This window comes from Astatotilapia calliptera, chromosome 12 (assembly GCF_900246225.1).
Source record: "Astatotilapia calliptera chromosome 12, fAstCal1.2, whole genome shotgun sequence".
NCBI lineage: Eukaryota > Metazoa > Chordata > Actinopteri > Cichliformes > Cichlidae > Astatotilapia > Astatotilapia calliptera.
This window is the reverse complement of record NC_039313.1, coordinates 9,045,091-9,063,815: the sequence shown is the minus strand read 5'-3', so window position 1 is coordinate 9,063,815 and position 18,725 is coordinate 9,045,091. Positions and strand designations below refer to the sequence as shown.

The window sequence follows — 18,725 nt, the reverse complement described above, 5'->3', positions numbered from 1 at the left end:
GTTCACCCTCTGCACTGCAGACTTCTCCATCAACTATCCAGGCTGCCATCTACACTACAAAAGTCCTCTGATAGTTCTGCCATAGTTGGCCTCATTACAGGTGAGGATGACTCAGAGTGCAGACAGTGGATTCAGGACTTTGTGGACTGGTGCCAGCGGAACCATTTCCTGATCAATGCAGGGAAAACCAAGGAGCTGGCAATGGATTTACGCAGGTGCAGAGCCACCACACCAACACCAGTGAACAGTGCCGTTTCGTACTGTACAGCCTCTTATTTCTTTTGTATGAATCTGTCACTTCGCTGCTGCAACATTTGAATTTACCAAAATGAGGGATGATAAAGGATATTTCTATTAAATTTTTTATTCTATTCTTTCTACTTGCACAAAGTATGTGATTCAACCAGTATGTGGGCTACTTGTGCTTGTGCTTGTGCTGTTGTTGGTTCTTCAGCCTTGCTGGGGAAAAGAGCAAAGGTTTTTGCTCCTGCTGGCTGATGGCTCCACCATCAGCCAGCAGGCCACAGCCAGGCTCCTCCATCAGCCAGCAGGCCACAGCCAGGCTCCACCATCAGCCAGCAGGCCACAGCCAGGATCCACCATCAGCCAGCAGGCCACAGCCAGGATCCACCATCAGCCAGCAGGCCACAGCCAGGCTCCACTATCAGCCAGCAGGCCACAGCCAGGCTCCACCATCAGCCAGCAGGCCACAGCCAGGATCCACCATCAGCCAGCAGGCCACAGCCAGGCTCCACCATCAGCCAGCAGGCCTAGCCAGGCGCCATCATCAGAAATTCCGCTTCCGGGTCCCTCGTGGTGGCCGCCTCGTGCTCTCGCTTCAGTATGCCACCCAAGAAAGGCCCAACACCAGAGGAGGTTGAGGACATTAAAACCTCCCTCGGAGCGCTGTGCGGAGACGTGGCCGCAGTCAGGGCGCAGCAGGAGCTGCTTCTGGGGCTTCTGGAGGAGGTAAAACAGCTACGCCTCCAAAATGCCGAGAAGGACAGACGGATCATGGATCTCGAGCGGCGGGTGGATGAGCTGGAGCAGTACACCCGTACGAACGACGTGGTCATCAGCGGTATTAAAATCAAGCCGCGCTCGTACGCGCGCGCGGTGGCCGGGAACGTCGGGGAGCCCAGCGACGAGGAGACCCGCTCGGTGGAGCAACAGGTGGCGTCCTTCCTCCAAAGCAAGGGGATAGAGATGGACCTGGAGCACATAGAAGCATGTCACTCACTGCCCAGGAGGAGTGACAGACCGCCGGCCATCATTATGAGATTTGTCAATCGGAAGAACAAGGTCGCACTGCTGAAACAAGGACGCAAACTGAAAGGCACGGACGTTTTCATTAATGAGCATCTGACACGAAAAAACGCAGATATCGCGAGGAAGGCAAGGCAACTGAAGAAGAACGGTAAAATACAACATACATGGGTAACAAACTGTAAGATTTTCATTAAGCTAAACGGGACACCAGAAGAGGCAAAAGTACTGATAGTGAGGAACATGGAGGATCTGGACAAGTATAACTGACACCAATGTATCAATTACACCAGGAAATGACATGGACACGTTGAAATCAATTCTTCAACAGAAAGTAATTGATCTAGATTGTGAATATAAGGAGCATAATATAATAGATCCAGAAATAGATTCTGAAAGTAACTTTCTCTCTACTTTTGTTAAAAATTGTAATTATTTCACTCAGGAACAATATGAAAAAGAAATTAACCTAGACGGGAAGCTCTCATTAATTCACTTTAACAGCAGAAGTATGTACTCTAATTTTGATTTCATTAAGGACTATTTACAACAATTTTCTCGCCCCTTTAGTGTTATAGCCATCACTGAAACTTGGTTCAATGTCGATAAAGGAATAGATTTTTGTTTGAATGGATATGATTTAAAATACATGAATAGATTAAATAAGGTGGGCGGCGGGGTTGCTATATATGTTCATAACTCTATAAACTATAATGTTGTAACAACTATGTCTATGGCTATTGATGGAATTTTGGAATGTTTGACTATTGAGATTATGAATGACAAAAAGAGAAATGTTATAATAAGTTGCATATATCGGACACCCAGTTCAAGTATTGACACTTTTAATGAATGGATAGAAAAAACGTTTGCTTCGGTGAACCAAAAATTACTATTTATCTGTGGTGATTTTAATATTGATTTGCTAAATCCAACAAGGTTAAAAGCCATTGATGACTTTACTGACACGATGTACAGCTTATCACTATATCCAACAATAACAAAGCCAAGCAGAATAACTTCACATAGCGCCACTATTATTGACAACATTTTTACTAATGTCATGGATTTCCAAACTAATAGTGGCCTGCTTGTCTGTGATATAACTGACCACTTACCAGTTTTTACTTTGTGTGACTGTGATTAAAAAAAAATAGATACCAAGATCATGATAGCAAAGCGAACAATAAATGAAGAAGCAATTCATGCCTTCAATTTCGATTTAGCACAACAAGATTGGAATTCGGTGTATGAAGAGTCAGATGTGGACAAGGCTTATGATAATTTCCTAGATATTTTTACTATGTGGTACAATAAACATTGTCCTGTAAACGAACACATGACAAAGAAAAAAAAGATAAAAAGTCCTTGGCTCACAAAAGGAATTATTAATGCTTGCAAAAAGAAAAACAATCTGTATAAACAGTTCATCAAAGTAAAAACAAAAGAAGTGGAACAAAGATATAAAGCATATAGAAATAAATTGACTGATATTATAAGAACGAGCAAACAACTTTATTATAGAAGAAGATTATATGAAAATAAAAACAATATAAAAGGAACTTGGGATGTGTTAAACAACTTAATTAAACAAGGATCTTCTGGAACATCATATCCTGAATATTTTACTGATGCAAATGGTGAAAATCACAACATGAGTAATATTGTCGATGGGTTCAATAAATTCTTCATAAATGTTGGCCCTGAACTAGCAGCAGACATCCCGTGTCATAAAAATGAAAATATCAGTAATATAAAATCAAATCCCTTTTCACTGTTCCTCTCAGCTACAAATGAGCAAGAAGTAATAAATATCACATTAAAATATAAAAGTAAGTCTTCAATGGATTATCATGACATAAATATGTCTGTAGTTAAACAGGTTATTCTGAATATTGCTAGTCCCTTAACATATATCTGTAATTTATCATTTCAGTCTGGTTGTTTTCCAAAAAAAATGAAAATTGCGAAAGTAATACCACTATATAAAAGTAATGACAAACACAGTTTTACCAATTATAGGCCTATTTCTCTACTGCCTCAATTCTCAAAAATTCTAGAAAAACTTTTTAATTCAAGATTAGAAAAATTCCCTGAAAAACATCAAATAATAAATGTTGGTCAGTATGGTTTCAGAACGCAAAGAACCACTTCAATGGCGATAATTGAGGCAGTAGAAGAAATTACTGATACACTGGATAAAAATAAATATGCAGTTGGTATTTTTGTTGATCTCAAAAAGGCCTTCGACACAATCAATCACTCAATATTATTGGATAAATTGGAAAGATATGGTATTCGAGGGAAAGCTGGTAACTGGTTAAAAAGTTACCTAACGGGTCGGGAACAATATGTTAGCATAGGGCATTACCATTCAGAGAAACTTGGTATTACATGTGGTGTTCCCCAAGGGTCAGTGTTGGGACCAAAACTTTTCAATGTATACATAAATGATATTTTTGATGTTTCTCAAGTACTTAAACTCATACTGTTCGCAGATGACACCAACATATTTTTCAGTAGCGATGATTATACTGATCTTGTAATGACCGTAAACAGGGAGCTAAAATTAATAAAAAAATGGATGGACATAAATAAATTATCATTAAATATAAATAAAACTAAAGCAATGTTTTTTGGTAATTTAAAATATAATGTAGAATTACCAATTATCATTGAAGGTGTACCAATTGATAATGTGAGTGAAAACAAATTTTTGGGAGTCGTAATTGATAATAAAATTTCATGGAAACCCCACGTCAGACACATAAAAACCAAAATTTCCAGAAGCCTCGCAGTTTTGAACAAAGTGAAACAATTCCTTGATAAAGATGCACTTCGTACTCTGTACTGTACCCTGGTTCTTCCATATCTTACATATTGTGTGGAAGTGTGGGGAAACACATATAAAAATACAACTAATCCATTAGTCACAGTACAGAAACGAGCACTGCGTATTATTCACAAGGCTGGTTATCTAGATCATACTCACAAATTCTTTCTTCAGGCAAAGTTACTTAAATTCCAGGATCTGGTTAATTACAATACATCCATAATTTTATATAAAGCTTTTACTAAACTTTTACCGGCAAATTTACAAACTAGATTTGAAATTCGAGAAAAGGTTTATAATGTGAGAGGCTTTGGAGAATTCAAATTACCCAGAACTCGAACAACCCGTAAAGGTTTTTGTGTGTCTGTATGTGGTGTGAAAATCTGGAACAGTCTGAGTTTACAATTGAAACAATGCAAAAATATTCATAGATTTAAATTTCTCTACAAACAGTTGGTCTGGTCACAGTATACTCAATGATGCTTTTAGTGTGCTCTGTAATGTCTGTTCTCTTACCATTGCTGGTATGGATTCCAAAAAAAAAAAAAAAAAAAAAAAAAGTGTGCGTATGTATGTACATATATGTACATGTGTGTGTAGATATATATGTATGTATATGTATGTGTGTTTGTTACTTGTAGTTATTACTGCCTGTTACCTGTGGTAATGCAATTTATAATTTATATATTCTGTATTCAGTTATGAAGGCTCTAATTGTTGTTTGCGAGCTGCCGTTTAGATGCTTGTATGTGCCCGGGGCTGTTGATGGGTCTGTATGCAATGATGGGCGTAGCTGCGGGAAGTTTGTTTTTTTTGTTGATGAGTGAGTATAGGGGTGGGATTTAATAAGTTTTCTTCGTCCCACTCCTTTTTCAGGCAATTTTTGTTTTTTGTTTTGTGCATTTTATGTTCAATATAGGTATTTGTTGTGCCTGAAAATGAACAAATAAATGAAATGAAATGAAATGAATGAAAAAAATAACAAAGAGCTGAAGTGAAACAAAGTGGTAAAAAACAATGAAAAGTGTTCACTGCAACTTCTGGCTGTATGTTTCATGCTTTGTTTTTGAAGGTTTTCTCACGTTCTCTGTGAACTCTGCTGTTCACCAGGAGCGGGATACCTTCCTTCCCAATTTGACAGACACATAGGTCCTCTACTGCTAATGTGTATGCAGACAGACACATTTGCTGAACCATAAATTACGATTCAGTCTGCACCATTTCTCAGATCTGCTCCTTTGGCCTGAAGCCAACCTAATTTGGCTGCTCTGCTCTGGGTTTCACTCCTTTATTTGTTTGCATTAGTACTCCACACTCTTGGCTCTCAGACTTTCAGAATTTCTGTACATCTACAACATCATCATTGGTCTCTAATCAGTATACTGTGTTGCATTATTACCAGACAGACCTATCACTGAGTTTTTCATCACAAACGTTTAACACAACTTCATCTCAGCTTGGATAGTAGTTTGTAACTGGTCTGTCAAATAGAGTCGTATTTTGATAACAGTTTTATAGACTTATTGATCTTATAGCAATTGAGACTATAAGCAAGATTTAACAGTGTCGTACAAGCAAATTATTTAGTCATGGACTGTTTAGCATTTCCTGTTTACCAAACATGCATGTCTCTGGACTGTGGAAAGATTCCTTGTCTTTTTTATAGTACTTAGAATAGAATAGAATAGAATAGAATAGAATAGAATAGAATAGAATAGAATAATCCTTTAATTGTCCCACAAGGGGAAATTTGGTTGTAACAGCAGCCAAAAAGACACATATACAAACAAACAGTACACAGGACACGGAACAGAAACATACACAATTTCTCTTACATATTTACATTAAGGACAGTGGTTACTATATACAGAGAGTACTGTACAGTTATTAAATTAAATAAAAATAACTACAGATAAGAGGCAGAGCAGGTTGTATCGCGAATTGGTTAATTAACTTATTGCAGTTACAGCGCAGATGTAAACATCTATGTTTGTTGGGAGCAGTTCTGATTGTACAGTCTGACAGCTGCAGGGAGGAAGGACCTGCGGAAACACTCCTTCATGCATCTAGGATGCAGCAGTCTGTCACTGAAGGAGCTCTGCAGTTCAGCAACATTTACATGCATGGTTAGTATCTTTGATTGTATTCATAGTAGGCACAGGTTATTCCCACTCCAGTAAGGAGAGATCATTTATAATCTAGCGCATAGGTGACAAACTCTGGCCCACGGGCCAAATTTGGCCCGCAGCCTACTTACATTTGGCCCGCGAAGCCATACCAAATTACTATCAGAGCTGGCCTACTGGTATTATACAGCTAATATATATATTGTTTAGTATTAAGCTTTGCTTGTTCCATATTCAGTTTTTCAGCAAAACGTGTTTGAGTCCATAAGAAAAGATTCATTCTTATATCTGGAGAAATAAAAATATTTAAATAAATAGTAACGTTAGCCCGTGGCTTTGTTCCAGTTTTGAATTTTGGCCCACTGTGTATTTGAGTTTGACACCCCTGATCTAGCTGCTCATCAGACTACAATGAAACTACACAGAAGAGCTGAGTCCAATAATAGTAAGAAGTAGGGCATGTTGACTTGGATAAGAATCTCTGTCTGGTTAGAATGATGTTGAGATTGACACGAGGTGGGTCACATAAATGAGAGTCTGGAAGGTAGGATGACACAAGTACTGAGATGTAAAGCAAGTGGAATAGAGACTAACTCGAGAAAATGACTGGGCCTAAGTAATGACGACTGTATTGAGTTTGACATTGTGGGAAAGCAGGAGTGTTGTGAAGAACAGAATGGAAGAATTAGTGATTACAGATCTTTCCTATTAACCTTACACATGAGCTTTTTTCTATCACACACATCATGGTGATGCATTAAAAACTGAAAACAAGCACATTATACTTGAGTAGTGCTTATTTAAGCTGCACAGTACTTCAGTTAATTGACTCAAAAGGAAGAAAATGGCAACTAATAAAAAAAATTCAAAATACATAATTTCATTAAAAAATATATAAACAAATTAATTTGATAACTGTCTGTGTAGGTTCTCAGTCATTCAGGTCATGGTGATCTTAGGAGCTTGGAAAGAAAAATCATCTGGACGTTTCACCTCTCATCCAAGAAGCTTCTATAGTTTTAAAACCAATTGATGGCGAGTCCCAGGTATTTAAGTCCTACTGGGAGTTTTCCCTTATCAGGCTTGTTGACCCACTATTGATCATGTACCACATCACATGAGCCAAGGTATATGAAAAAGTGTGTGGGTCACTATCAGCAGAGGTTTGGGGTGAAACCATTGTGAGACCTTGCCCCACCCTATCATGTGACTTAGTTAAGTCACATGATAGGCTTGTACCAAAAGGTCTGGCTCAGCATTCAAAAGCAGCTACAGTGAGTTTAAGTGGGTTTGTCTTCACTACAGCTACTGTGCTGCAAGTGGCACATTGACCTTTTTTGCATACACCCGGCTGAACAGAAGTGCTGCAGGGTCTGCTCCAGCTCTCTGCACACAGTGCTATCTACCGCATTACCACTGCTTTGTTTGTTTTCATCTCACAATGCTGGTGGCATTTGGAACAGAGCGTTCTCTCTGTCTCTAACTCTTTCTCCTTTCTTCCCTGCAGCTTATTCAGACTCTGAAGAGGTTGATGAGACCCACCTCCGTTGAATTTAAGTCTCCACTAGAGCTGTCAGCACAGGGTGAGAGTAAAACATGCTCATCTGTAAACGGTTTCATTTAAGCTCTGGTAATAACTTTTTGCTGCAGATAACCCACTGATTCGACCTGTGATGCAGAACCACAACGTGCACACACACTAAAAAAACACATGTACAGTGTTTGTATTGATTTAATGCTACCATCCTCAGTGGTACTCTTTCTGAATGTTAATAGTGGGTATTAGTCAATGCCAGGAAGCTGCTTAGCTATAAAGAAAGCTTGTTAGGGAATATGAGCAAACACAGACTTGCAAACTCTTCTGAGCTTTTAACAGATACCTCATCAATCATTTCCCTGACATCTATGGATGCCACGCTAATTATTTTCCTATTAAAACATAATTATCCCAGCTGTGCTTTTTCCCATCCTCCGCTGACCCACCACACTCTGCTCCATCACCACTTTTGTCTCTTTTTCTCCACATACATAGAAAATGCAGCAGTGTGATAAAGCATGAAGCACTTGCTGTCGAAAGAAAAAAATTGACAAGATAATCCAGCAAGCCAAAGATCATCTCTGGAACCTGATGACAGCCAGAAGATGAAACTTGGCATCCACGTTGGAGTTTATTATACACATTTTAAGGTCAACGTATGCAGTGTAGATTGCATTCTGCATATTGAATAGTTGGCTAAGTGCACATATATTGCCTTGAGCACAGTGAAGCACTCATGCTTTCTAGGTCATTGATGAAAAAATATGAATTCCATAAATGGTAAATGGCCTGTATTTGCATAGCACTTTACTTAGTCCCTATGGACCCCAAAGCGCTTTACACTACATTCAGTCATCCAACCATTCACACACTGGTGATGGCAAGCTACTTTGTAGCCACAGCTGCCCTGGGGCACACTGACAGAGGCGAGGCTGCCGGACACTGGCGCCACCGGGCCCTCTAACCACCACCAGTAGGCAACAGGTGAAGTGTCTTGCCCAGGACACAACAACCGAGACTGTGAGAGCCAGGGCGCAAACCGGCAACCTTCCGATTTCAAGACGAACTGCCATGTCTTGAACCACGATAAATAAAAACATGAATATAAAATCCCTGTATATGAGGGGAGCGATTTTATCCTCTGAGAAAAGAACGTCTTATCCATTTTACTTTCAAGAGGTCAACAGCAACTAGAGGCAACTGGTGACTCAAAAAATGGAAGAGAGGAAGAAAACCAACCTGCGGCACCATGTTCCTTACAATAGCTGCTTAAGCTTTACTTTTTGTGACTAGTAGACAGTATATAGTCAGCTTTGGTCCTTGTTATGCCGTTTATTTGTTTATTCCAACCAGTCATTTTATGTAATATATTGATCTCCCACTGTTTCTCATAAAAAACCTCATTGCACTCAGCTTTCACTTTCTATGAGCCATCAAATGTTGGGGGTAGAGTTTGGGTTAAGTTCGTGTCCAACCCTTTTATATAATTTTCACCTATTTGGATTACCCATATAATAAGGTTTATGACAAATAGACTGTAATGTAAAAGCAATGTATCGATCTTTCACTGAAAGGTAACGTCTAGTTTCTGAAAAACTGCCTTTTAGCATGTGATTAAATAAAAACCCAACCCTAAAGCTACTCCTAACCTTAGACTGTTTGCTAGTGACCTGGTGGATGTTAAAAGGCTGAAATATGAATGCATTCCCTTTAACTTCAAAGCACTGTTCAACTGAAAGAAAAATCAAAGTATTTAACCACATAGTCAGACCTGCAAGCAGCCAATCCAGTTCTGTGACTTATCTCCAAGTGCAGATAAGAGAATTCAACATGCTGAGTGCACTATCGACATATCAAAGGCTCATTAAAATTTTTGATTTTGCACCATGTAAAAAATGCCTCCTCCTCATCAATGCTTCATCTTTCTAACAATAACAGCAGCAACAGCAGTGAGAGTCACGACATCAGCCTGAGCTGCTGTTGTTAGCTTTGCCAGTCAAACACACATACACACTCCCAACAGCTGCTGAGAACCACGAAGCAGGACCAAAAAAGCATGTTTCTTCAGTGATGTGGAAACTCTTCAGTTTTACAAAGTCTGACATCAAACACCAACTTATCCTGTGTAAAGTTGTTAAACCTCAGTTTGAACTAACAGTAGCAGCACAACACATCTGTTCCAACATCTAAGACTACAGTACCAGTGAAATGACAGTAACGTGTTTCGTACCTTTTCATTTCCCCTCTGGTCTGATTTTTTTTTTTTTTTTTTTACATTTTCTAAATAATAATTAATATTTTTTCTAGTTGGACTTGAAACTGATATTTCCGTAAGCATTAAAATAGTCCTTCAACTCCATTTGGTTGTAATATTACTGGAACAGTGACAGATTATACCACCACACACAGCCAATGGCCCGAACTCTGACCCATATTTTGCTTCTTCCATAATCACAGTGATTTCAGCTAATTACATGGCGTGTCCGTTGTTCATACTTTCACATTCATTAGGCATGTTTTCATCTACCTTTATGTGCACAACACTGTGTGGATAATCTGAGCGTAAGATAAATCACCTTTTTGAACAAATTTTGGGAAAAAACATTCATCCTATTATGAAAGTTTACCTCAGATTCCATATATGTTAAACTGGCGGTGGCACTCCGTTGCAAAGTGAGTTGAAGATCCAATGCAGCCATGTGCAGGTTAATCTCAACAAGAAATTTAGACTGGGATTGGATTCTGACTGGATGAGCCATCAGCTGATGTGTGCTTATGTTGAGAGTTGCCTGAATTGCTACTAAATATCTAGACCTACAAAAACTAACATCCAAATTCAGTCATCATAAATTTCACTAATTTCATGTAGGTCTTTCTCTGACCTGTCAAAGCATGGATACAGGACTTCTGTAGGGGTTCTGTGGTATCTGGCACTGGGACTTTGGTAGCAGATGCTCTGCATCCTGGGGGTTGCATGTTGACGCTTGTTGTGGCACATTCTATAGATGCCTGATTGGTTTGGGATGTGGGGAGTTTGCCATGCTCCCTGAACCTTTGAAAAAAGTTCTAAATAGTTTTTCATCAACTCTCTGGGTGAAGAGGGGAAGTTAGCTACTGCTAGGGTGTGTCTGATATGCCCGTTGGTGGTGTTTCTGCATCATCATAATAATGTTGGTCCAGGATCAACATTGCAATTGATCAGTCATTTGTTTGCAATATGGGGGGAAAAAAAACACATGCCCTGTTTATATAAAACTTTCTTCACCTGAAATGTGTTCACATTTCAGGTGTTTTCTTCATTCATTTATACAGTATAGTAAATATTTAGATTTAGATTGCTCATGATGTTTGCTAGTGACAGTTTTTAATAGGATTAGCTAATTTCATTCCTAATGCTTCCTAATTGCTCAGGCCATGTGAGTGGTCAGTTGCATTGTTGATCCTGGACCAAAGATATTATGATGACGGGGACATTAGATTGTGCGCTGCCCCTCAAGCCTTTGTTGGCATTCAAAAGGTGGAGGGTGGGGGTGGTGACTCAGTCTGCAGTAGTGTTTAGGTGGGTGGTATGCTTCAAAGAAACATGGTTTCAGTCACACCAATAAAGATGAGACTGAGCCAAATATTGAAAGCTGAAAGCACGCAACCCATATATTTTCTACATATACAAACACAATGTAACTCATCTTCAGTTATATGGTATGGAATTACTGTCACACAAGCCTAAAGATTGCCTTATATTCAGGCCAGTATGGCCAAGATAAATGTGAGTCAGGTAAAACCACCCAGCAAATGATGCCTCCAAAACATTTTTAAGAGTTAAGAGTAATTTGCTATTTACACACTCTGCATTTTCTAAGCATGCTTAATCTCTCTTTGGATGGATGCCAACAGCTGCACAGGTCAGGCCAGATAAACTGAAACACCTGAACACAAATGCACTCTTCGTGATGTGCTCATTATTTGAGGTGAATGACCTGCAGTGTGCACAAAAACACTTATGTGGTCCCCAGAGTAACAAATAATGTAGCAGGCAAAGGATGATGTAACATACCTGAATTGTAGGGGTGATGCTGGATGAGTTCGGGTGATTTTGCCAGTATAGTGTGTGTGTGTGTGTGTGTGTGTGTGTGTGTGTGTGTGTGTGTGTGTGTGTGTGTGTGTGTGTGTGTGTGTGTGTGTGTGTGTGTGTGTGTGTGTGTGTGTGTTTCTAACCAAGGCTTCTTTTTGTTTTCCTCTGGCTGCAGGCAAAGAGATGATCGAAATGTATTTTGACTTCCGCTTGTTTCGCCTGTGGAAAAGCCGCCAGCACTCCAAGCTACTGGACTACGACGACCTCTTGTGACACCACCCAATGTTCTGTTGGCTTGTCGGCCAGTTATTGCGAATCTGAGCCTACCTTTGTATGGCGTCAAGGCATTTGGTTGAAGTGGGGGGGCTCCTCTCCTCTCCAGAGAGGTTCCTAGACCGGCTCTGTGTGCGCAGCTAGAAGCTGGAGCAGCAGTGGAGGCAGCAGCAGTTGGGTCTGTTTTTGTAAGCCCTTCTGAAGCGACGGGGTGTGGCCCTGTAGATTCAGCCGGCGGTGTGCTTTCTCACCTGCACCTATTTTCACTTTCTGCCTCTGCCTAACCCTAGAAAAGAGAAAGAAGGGGGACAAGAGTGAGTTGGAGAAGCAAGTGACTCATCATCCTAGCCTAAATGTGTCAGAAACGCCAACTACACTTAGATTTCTGAGTTCAGAGAGACTATTAGATACAAGAGTGACAGTGGAGAATCTCTGTCTGAGATTTGAGGATGTTTTTTTCTTGTCCCACCTTTAGCCAACCTATCTACTCTTGTTAGGAGGCTTATAAGTATGGATTTATAAGTTATTTACAAAGGAATTAGAGCTTATATGTAAATAAACAAGTGCTTGCTAGAGCATTAGAGAATACATTTTCAGCATCTCTCGCCATGCTGTCATGTGATAATCTGGACATGTGATTAGTCTTATTAAGAATTAGAGTTGTCTATTTACTGCAGTCTTTTTTTAAACCTTCATATAAATGTAATAGTGTTTCTTACAGACTGTTGTAATAACTCAGGTCAAATTCTTTTGTTTTCTACTAAGAATTGTACTCACCTGTACAACATACTGTAGATCAGAATCAAAGGCCTTCATACTCCACACAGAGTCATCTTCAGTGGAACATCAGGGATGAGCGGAGCTTTTCTCCATTTTCATCTCGCCTTTTGAGTCAGCTGTAGCCAAACAGACAGATGCATCCATGCATATTTTTCATAACATTACAGCATTGTGTTTTAGCCCACTGAGCCACTGCTAGCTGATTTTTCTTGAGCTATTGGTTCGTGGGCTCAAAGCCTTTTGCAGTGTTTGTATTGCACATGTGCATTCAAACCCTTCTTGCATAGCTAGCCTCTAAAGAGGTTTCAGTTGGAGGCTGACATCAGACTCTTTACAGTGAGTGTAATATAGTGCATATTTAGTTCATTCCAACAGTTTTTCACATTTTTGGAGAACTTTCATTCTTTATTTAGCTTGGACATCCAGTGGAGTGGTAGGGGCGATGCGATCCTTTGACTTATTTTTGTTTCCCCTCACCACCAGCTTGTTGTTTCCATCTCAACATACTCTTAATCTTAATCATATAACAGCAACAATGTGTCCCAAACGCTGTCTTTGCCATGCTTATTTCCAGCATTACAGTCCACTGTAAAATGTTTTGCTGTAGCAAGATTTTAAAGATGCACAGGTGTGATTTTGTGTTTTGCAGTTGGGGCGTTTCAGTCAGACTGACAAATGGTTCAAGCTGAGGCAGCAGAGGCTGAGATAGCTTCATCTTCATTCTTCTTGTTCCATTCGCAAGATCCTACATTTCCCACAACGCAACATGACTGCTTTTTTTCTTGAGCTCCTCTTGGAATGACAAATGTCTGAATTCTAAATTTAAACTTTGTGTGACACAAAGTTTTGCGGTACTGTTTTTCCTTTTCTTTCTTTCAAAAAAATGTGTCATCCAAGCTAAATGACATCATCTGTAGGAATATTAAGCTCCACTCAGGGGCTTAGTGTTGTGTAGATCAACAAATACAATAATGCCATATAGCTGATCATTGCACACTTAGTTTACAATAATAATAAAAGTTTTGGGGGACTGTGCTGTTTAGAAATACATGTACTGGTATTGAATATGAGTATTGAATATGAGTAAAAATGGACAGGATGAGTGATATTTACATTGTCTCATCTCAAACTTGTGCTGATGTGGTCATGTCCTCTGTTATATAATAACTTTTTCCTCCCTTCTGCACCCTCAGACCAAAGCACTCTTTCTTATCTGCAGCGCAAGCTGAGAAAAAGCGCTTTGTTTCTTGTTTCTTCTGTGCAGTTTGCTCGCAGAATGAAAATTAGTGTTTGGATTTGGGATGAGTTGTGATATTTTTAAAGTAACACAAGGTGTGTTGTTCATGATATGTTTACTAGTCTCTTATACTGTGTCCTGTCTGCATTGTAAACATAGTTCACTGCTTATTTTTCCACAAATTCCAAGCTTTGTTGCAGCTTCTTGGGCCATCCACGTCAGCTGACCTGGAATTAGTTTTCATGAAGCAGTCTTGATAGGTAGAAATTACAAAAGACCTCTGAAATCTATTTTATGTACTACATTTAACTACCAAACAGCTTAAAATATGTCCCTCTTGTTTAACTGTTATTGCGAGAGTTTTTGTGTTCATGGGACCGAAATCTCAAATTTAGAATAGTGGGTCATAATTATGAGTGGTATTGTATAAGCTGCAGAGATAAGGTCTCTTACATGTTTGATTGAATGCAATCTTCTTCCACATATACCTGTTACCATGACATTTGCTATGTTTGCTGTGTCTTAAATCACATACTTCTATATTTAAACTCATTAATTTGAGTTCGACATTGTGTTCAATATCAAGTACTGCTCCACAAAGTGCTGCTTGAGTACCTAGAAATGTGGAACATTTCTCAAGCTCAAGGGTCACTGTTAGCTAGCAGATAGACTGCTAGCTAACTGGTAGTCCTTCCATAAGAGATTTTTATTTATTTATTTTTTGTTAAGGGTAGATTTTTTTTTCTTCAGGCACTGAAACTAGCTTTGTTAAATTGTTTTGCATATTGCAAATGCCATTAATGGTGAGTGCATGACTGGTCAGCTCTGATTTGAAACAAGCCTATCTGGTAAATCCATTTACTAAACAAGTAGCTATATAGTGTACATAAAGCACTAAATGAAAAAGTATTTGAATTGAGACACACTGTACTTAGGCAAGGATACAATGCTGCTACATACTATTTTATTCCACGAAGCATGTATCACCCAATCTCTGTCACAAGCATTGTGATAATTTGGTGTAATCAAAGGAAAAACGAAGACCTTTCTAGTTCCATGGCTGCTCCTGGTTTGCACCATTAAGTCACGCAGCATACTGTCTCACATGGCATCTGGGTCTTCGAATTACCTCAAATGCAGAGAGAACCAGGGATTTATTTGTTAGGGAATATTTAATGGTATTTTCTCTACTGCTACCTTTTTAATTTTCATAAATGTTATGCTCAGTAGAAAATATTGTACATTTTCATTGTACAGTTTGTGTTTTCTTTTTTTGTTTGGTGTTGGTGGATTACGTGTAAGGACTTCATTATACTTTCCATGTGAGTGAGTCTATTAGGCTCAGGTTGGGTCTAAATGATTTTGGTCATGAGACAGTGAGCCAGTCTATGCAGATGTCTGCATGGCATCCCTCTCCTCCTTTGTTATTCAATCAGCCTTTGATTGTGTTTGCTGATCAAACCGCCAACTGTTACTTCAAACAGGGAGCCGCTGTTCAGTATTTAAATTGTAGTAGTATTTTACAGCCGTTGTGTACAGTCTGGCTAGTTTTGCCTGTTCACCTTGTTTACATTAACGTCAAAGTTAGTTGAGGTTGGTGTAAGTTAGTGTAACTCTCAGGCAATTATACAATTTTCAATGTTTCTTTTCCCTTTGTTCAGGCTTTATGAGCGTTTTGGACTAATCATGTGAGGTCGTGCCTGTCCTTTGTGCCCAGTGATCTCTTTGCTTAAAGGTGGTTCTGATCTTAAAAATCATTGTACATTCATGACTTTCCTTCATGAAGATATGTATTTGTTTAAAGATCAAATACTTTCCCAGTTTGTATTCTGTAGCAGTAATCAGTGTAAGAATATTTCTGTATTGGTATTTCAATTTGTATATTTGTATGTACAAGAGCATTGTTGGAGGTACTGTACAAGATACCTTTGGATTTTAATGACTGTCTTACAATTCTGTGGACAGAAACAGACACTGCAGTGCGTGCAGTGTGCTCGCTGCTCGGCTTCTTTATATTCTGCAGCGGTTATCGCAGCCCCAGTTCTGCTCATATGACCCTCTTCTTTCTCCTCTGCTGCGAGTTTAAATAAAGGCCAAAGCCCAGAGCGTAATTACACACCTCTGTTCGACACTTGTAACCACATCTTAAGTCGAGGTGTTTAATCGTGCTCTTATACTAAAAACTGGCACAAGTTTGATGGATTTCTAATGAGTTTTCTGATAACAAAGACAACAGAGACTTTACTGGAGATTCATTATCTGCTGTCAAGCCCACAACATTTTCCCCATGGCTCTGATCAGATAAAACACTTAGCTCTCCTGCTGGAACATAACGCATCAGTGCTAACATTGAGGAAGAGCCCGAGCAGTGTAAAACAACTCGCAGACTTTGTAGACTAGAGCGGTTTTGAGTCACATTCCCATGGCAAAGTCAGTTATGTGGGACATCAGAGATAATAGATCAGATCTTTGAATATTACCAGTGAAACACCAAACAGAATTTTACAATGCTGCTACAAAAATCTTTTACATGAAACAATTAGGCTGATTGGTTTGAACTTACTAAGACGAGTTGAGCAAAGATTTTTTTTTTTTAAAGATCTTTGTTCCAAAAACTTGCACTGTACTGAAAAATGATAGTTAAAGTATATTATGTCATTTTGAGAAATATTCAAATAATAACCTTTGCTTTGAGGATAATTGCTTTAAGAAGCAGAGTGACTCTTCCATTAAGTAAATTGGGTCAAAAAGGTTAGACTACATGAGTTATTCTGCTGCTTGCCAGAATCGCAGGTTAGACATTTCTGGCATTTTTAGTGCTTAAAAATATGAAAGTTTACGCAGTGACTACATATCAACCACAGTTATCTTGAACTGGCCATTGTTACATACACAGACTACGAAAACTCCAGTATCACAGAATCACACAATGAAAGTCAATAATTATGCTTTGTGATTGGAGTAGTAATTGCCTTTAATTTTTTATGAAATGAAGGCGTAATCAATTTTCTTTCTCAGTTGTCCCCTTTCACTTTTGTTTGTCCCTTTCATTTAAATATGATCAGCAAGTGGAGAAACCCCTAACCAAGGTCACATGAAATACTTCTGAAGATAATACTTTATCTAATGGGAGAAATTTTGTTTCCAAATATCTAAAATCACCGGGAGAAGCTTCAGTGTCAGGTATCTATAGGCTACTGGGTTTGTTACTACAGTATCCTCCCAATTCAGAAACAAAGCATACATTATTTCATTAACAATGTTATTGATCAGCAATATTGACCAGTGTCGCTTTAAGATAAAAAGTAAACACCTGTACATATTGGCAGTGGAGAAAGCAGGAAACATCATATTTTTTAAAGGAGTTGAGCAGCGACTGCCTTGGCAAACTTTGGTTTGGGAAGCTTTGACAAAACTCTGGCATTAAAACATGACTCATGTCTGGGATGTTAAGCCTCTTCTAATAAGGTCAGGTATTCATATACGTGCAGATGTATTTCAGGGGGAAATGACCACACGCAGTTTGACTTCTCGTGATGGTTCACCGAAGCAGCCATTTCCATTTCTTGAGAGGATAATTACATAAATCAAGAGTTTGAGCTTTGCCTCCTCTCTTGTTATTTTCCACGTGAAACTGTGTGTCATATTGACAATTGCAAAGATCGCTCAAATTATTATTAAGCATTGTTGTGCCCTCCCTCCTGCTTTGTTCCAGTTTCAGTGAAGATTTCCAAGGCTCAGTTGGGAATGAGTGTGATGAGGATGATGAATTGACACTGCTTTGATTGCCCTGACATCTCCAGTTGGGCTGTGATTGTATTTCTGGAAGTTTTGAAAATAATATGTCTATGTAATGTCTGTGTCATTTTGGATCAACTTCTAAATAATTTAACTGAGCATTACATTTTGGAATAGATTTTTTAGTCCAACACAGTAGAGTGTGAGATTTATAAATGTTACAGTGAGCTTCATCCATGTATATGGATAGAGAAAATCTTAAAGGTATGATAGCAATTAACATTACTGCATATAGTGATTTTGATACTAGCATAAGTTAAAACTATTATCTGGGTAGCTTTCCTGAGCTTTGGGGTTTCTTCCTTAGAATAGACATTAGAGAATGCTTCTTATTTCAAGGGCAATGTGTTGTATCTGAACTAATAGCAAGGAAATGTTTTTGCATTGCACAATGTTGGTAATAACCTGTGAGAAAAAGTATTGTTTCTACAGCATTTCCTCCCCCAAGTAAACTATAGTTAAACACAGCTTGTGTCTTTGTCTTATCATTGATTCAGTGGTGTCATTTTGGCCCCCAGGAAGTTTTACCTGGTTTACATTTCGTGTCGCTTCATAAGTAAAAAGATCCTCTCATGCTAAAAATGCAGGTTGGGTTGTGATGCCACAGTGCACTTTGGGATAAAAGTCCCCATCTTATTAAACTTTCTCTTTGTGTGCAGAATGCATGAAATTTTCTTCTGAGCACTCATGCAGTGAAATAGCCACATTAACATATTTAGCATAAAATTGTGCAAACATGTATCAGTTACAGAGTGTTGCTAAGGCTCTGTAATGCAGAAGTAAATGCTAAATCTAATATAGCA

General features: G+C 38.9%; 1 protein-coding gene across 3 annotated transcripts in view; it reads left to right on the top strand.

The window, feature by feature from the left end:
- Positions 1–18,466, top strand: part of nsmfb (NMDA receptor synaptonuclear signaling and neuronal migration factor b) — a 68,838-nt gene extending 50,372 nt beyond the window's left edge. For all 3 annotated transcript variants that reach the window (XM_026186943.1, XM_026186944.1, XM_026186942.1), the window contains 2 exons: positions 7,733–7,808; positions 12,010–18,466. In XM_026186943.1, the coding sequence (XP_026042728.1) occupies positions 7,733–7,808; positions 12,010–12,107 (174 nt within the window). In that variant the 3' untranslated portion in view covers positions 12,108–18,466. The remainder of the gene's footprint in view (positions 1–7,732; positions 7,809–12,009) is intronic.
- The last annotated feature ends 259 nt before the right edge of the window (positions 18,467–18,725 follow it).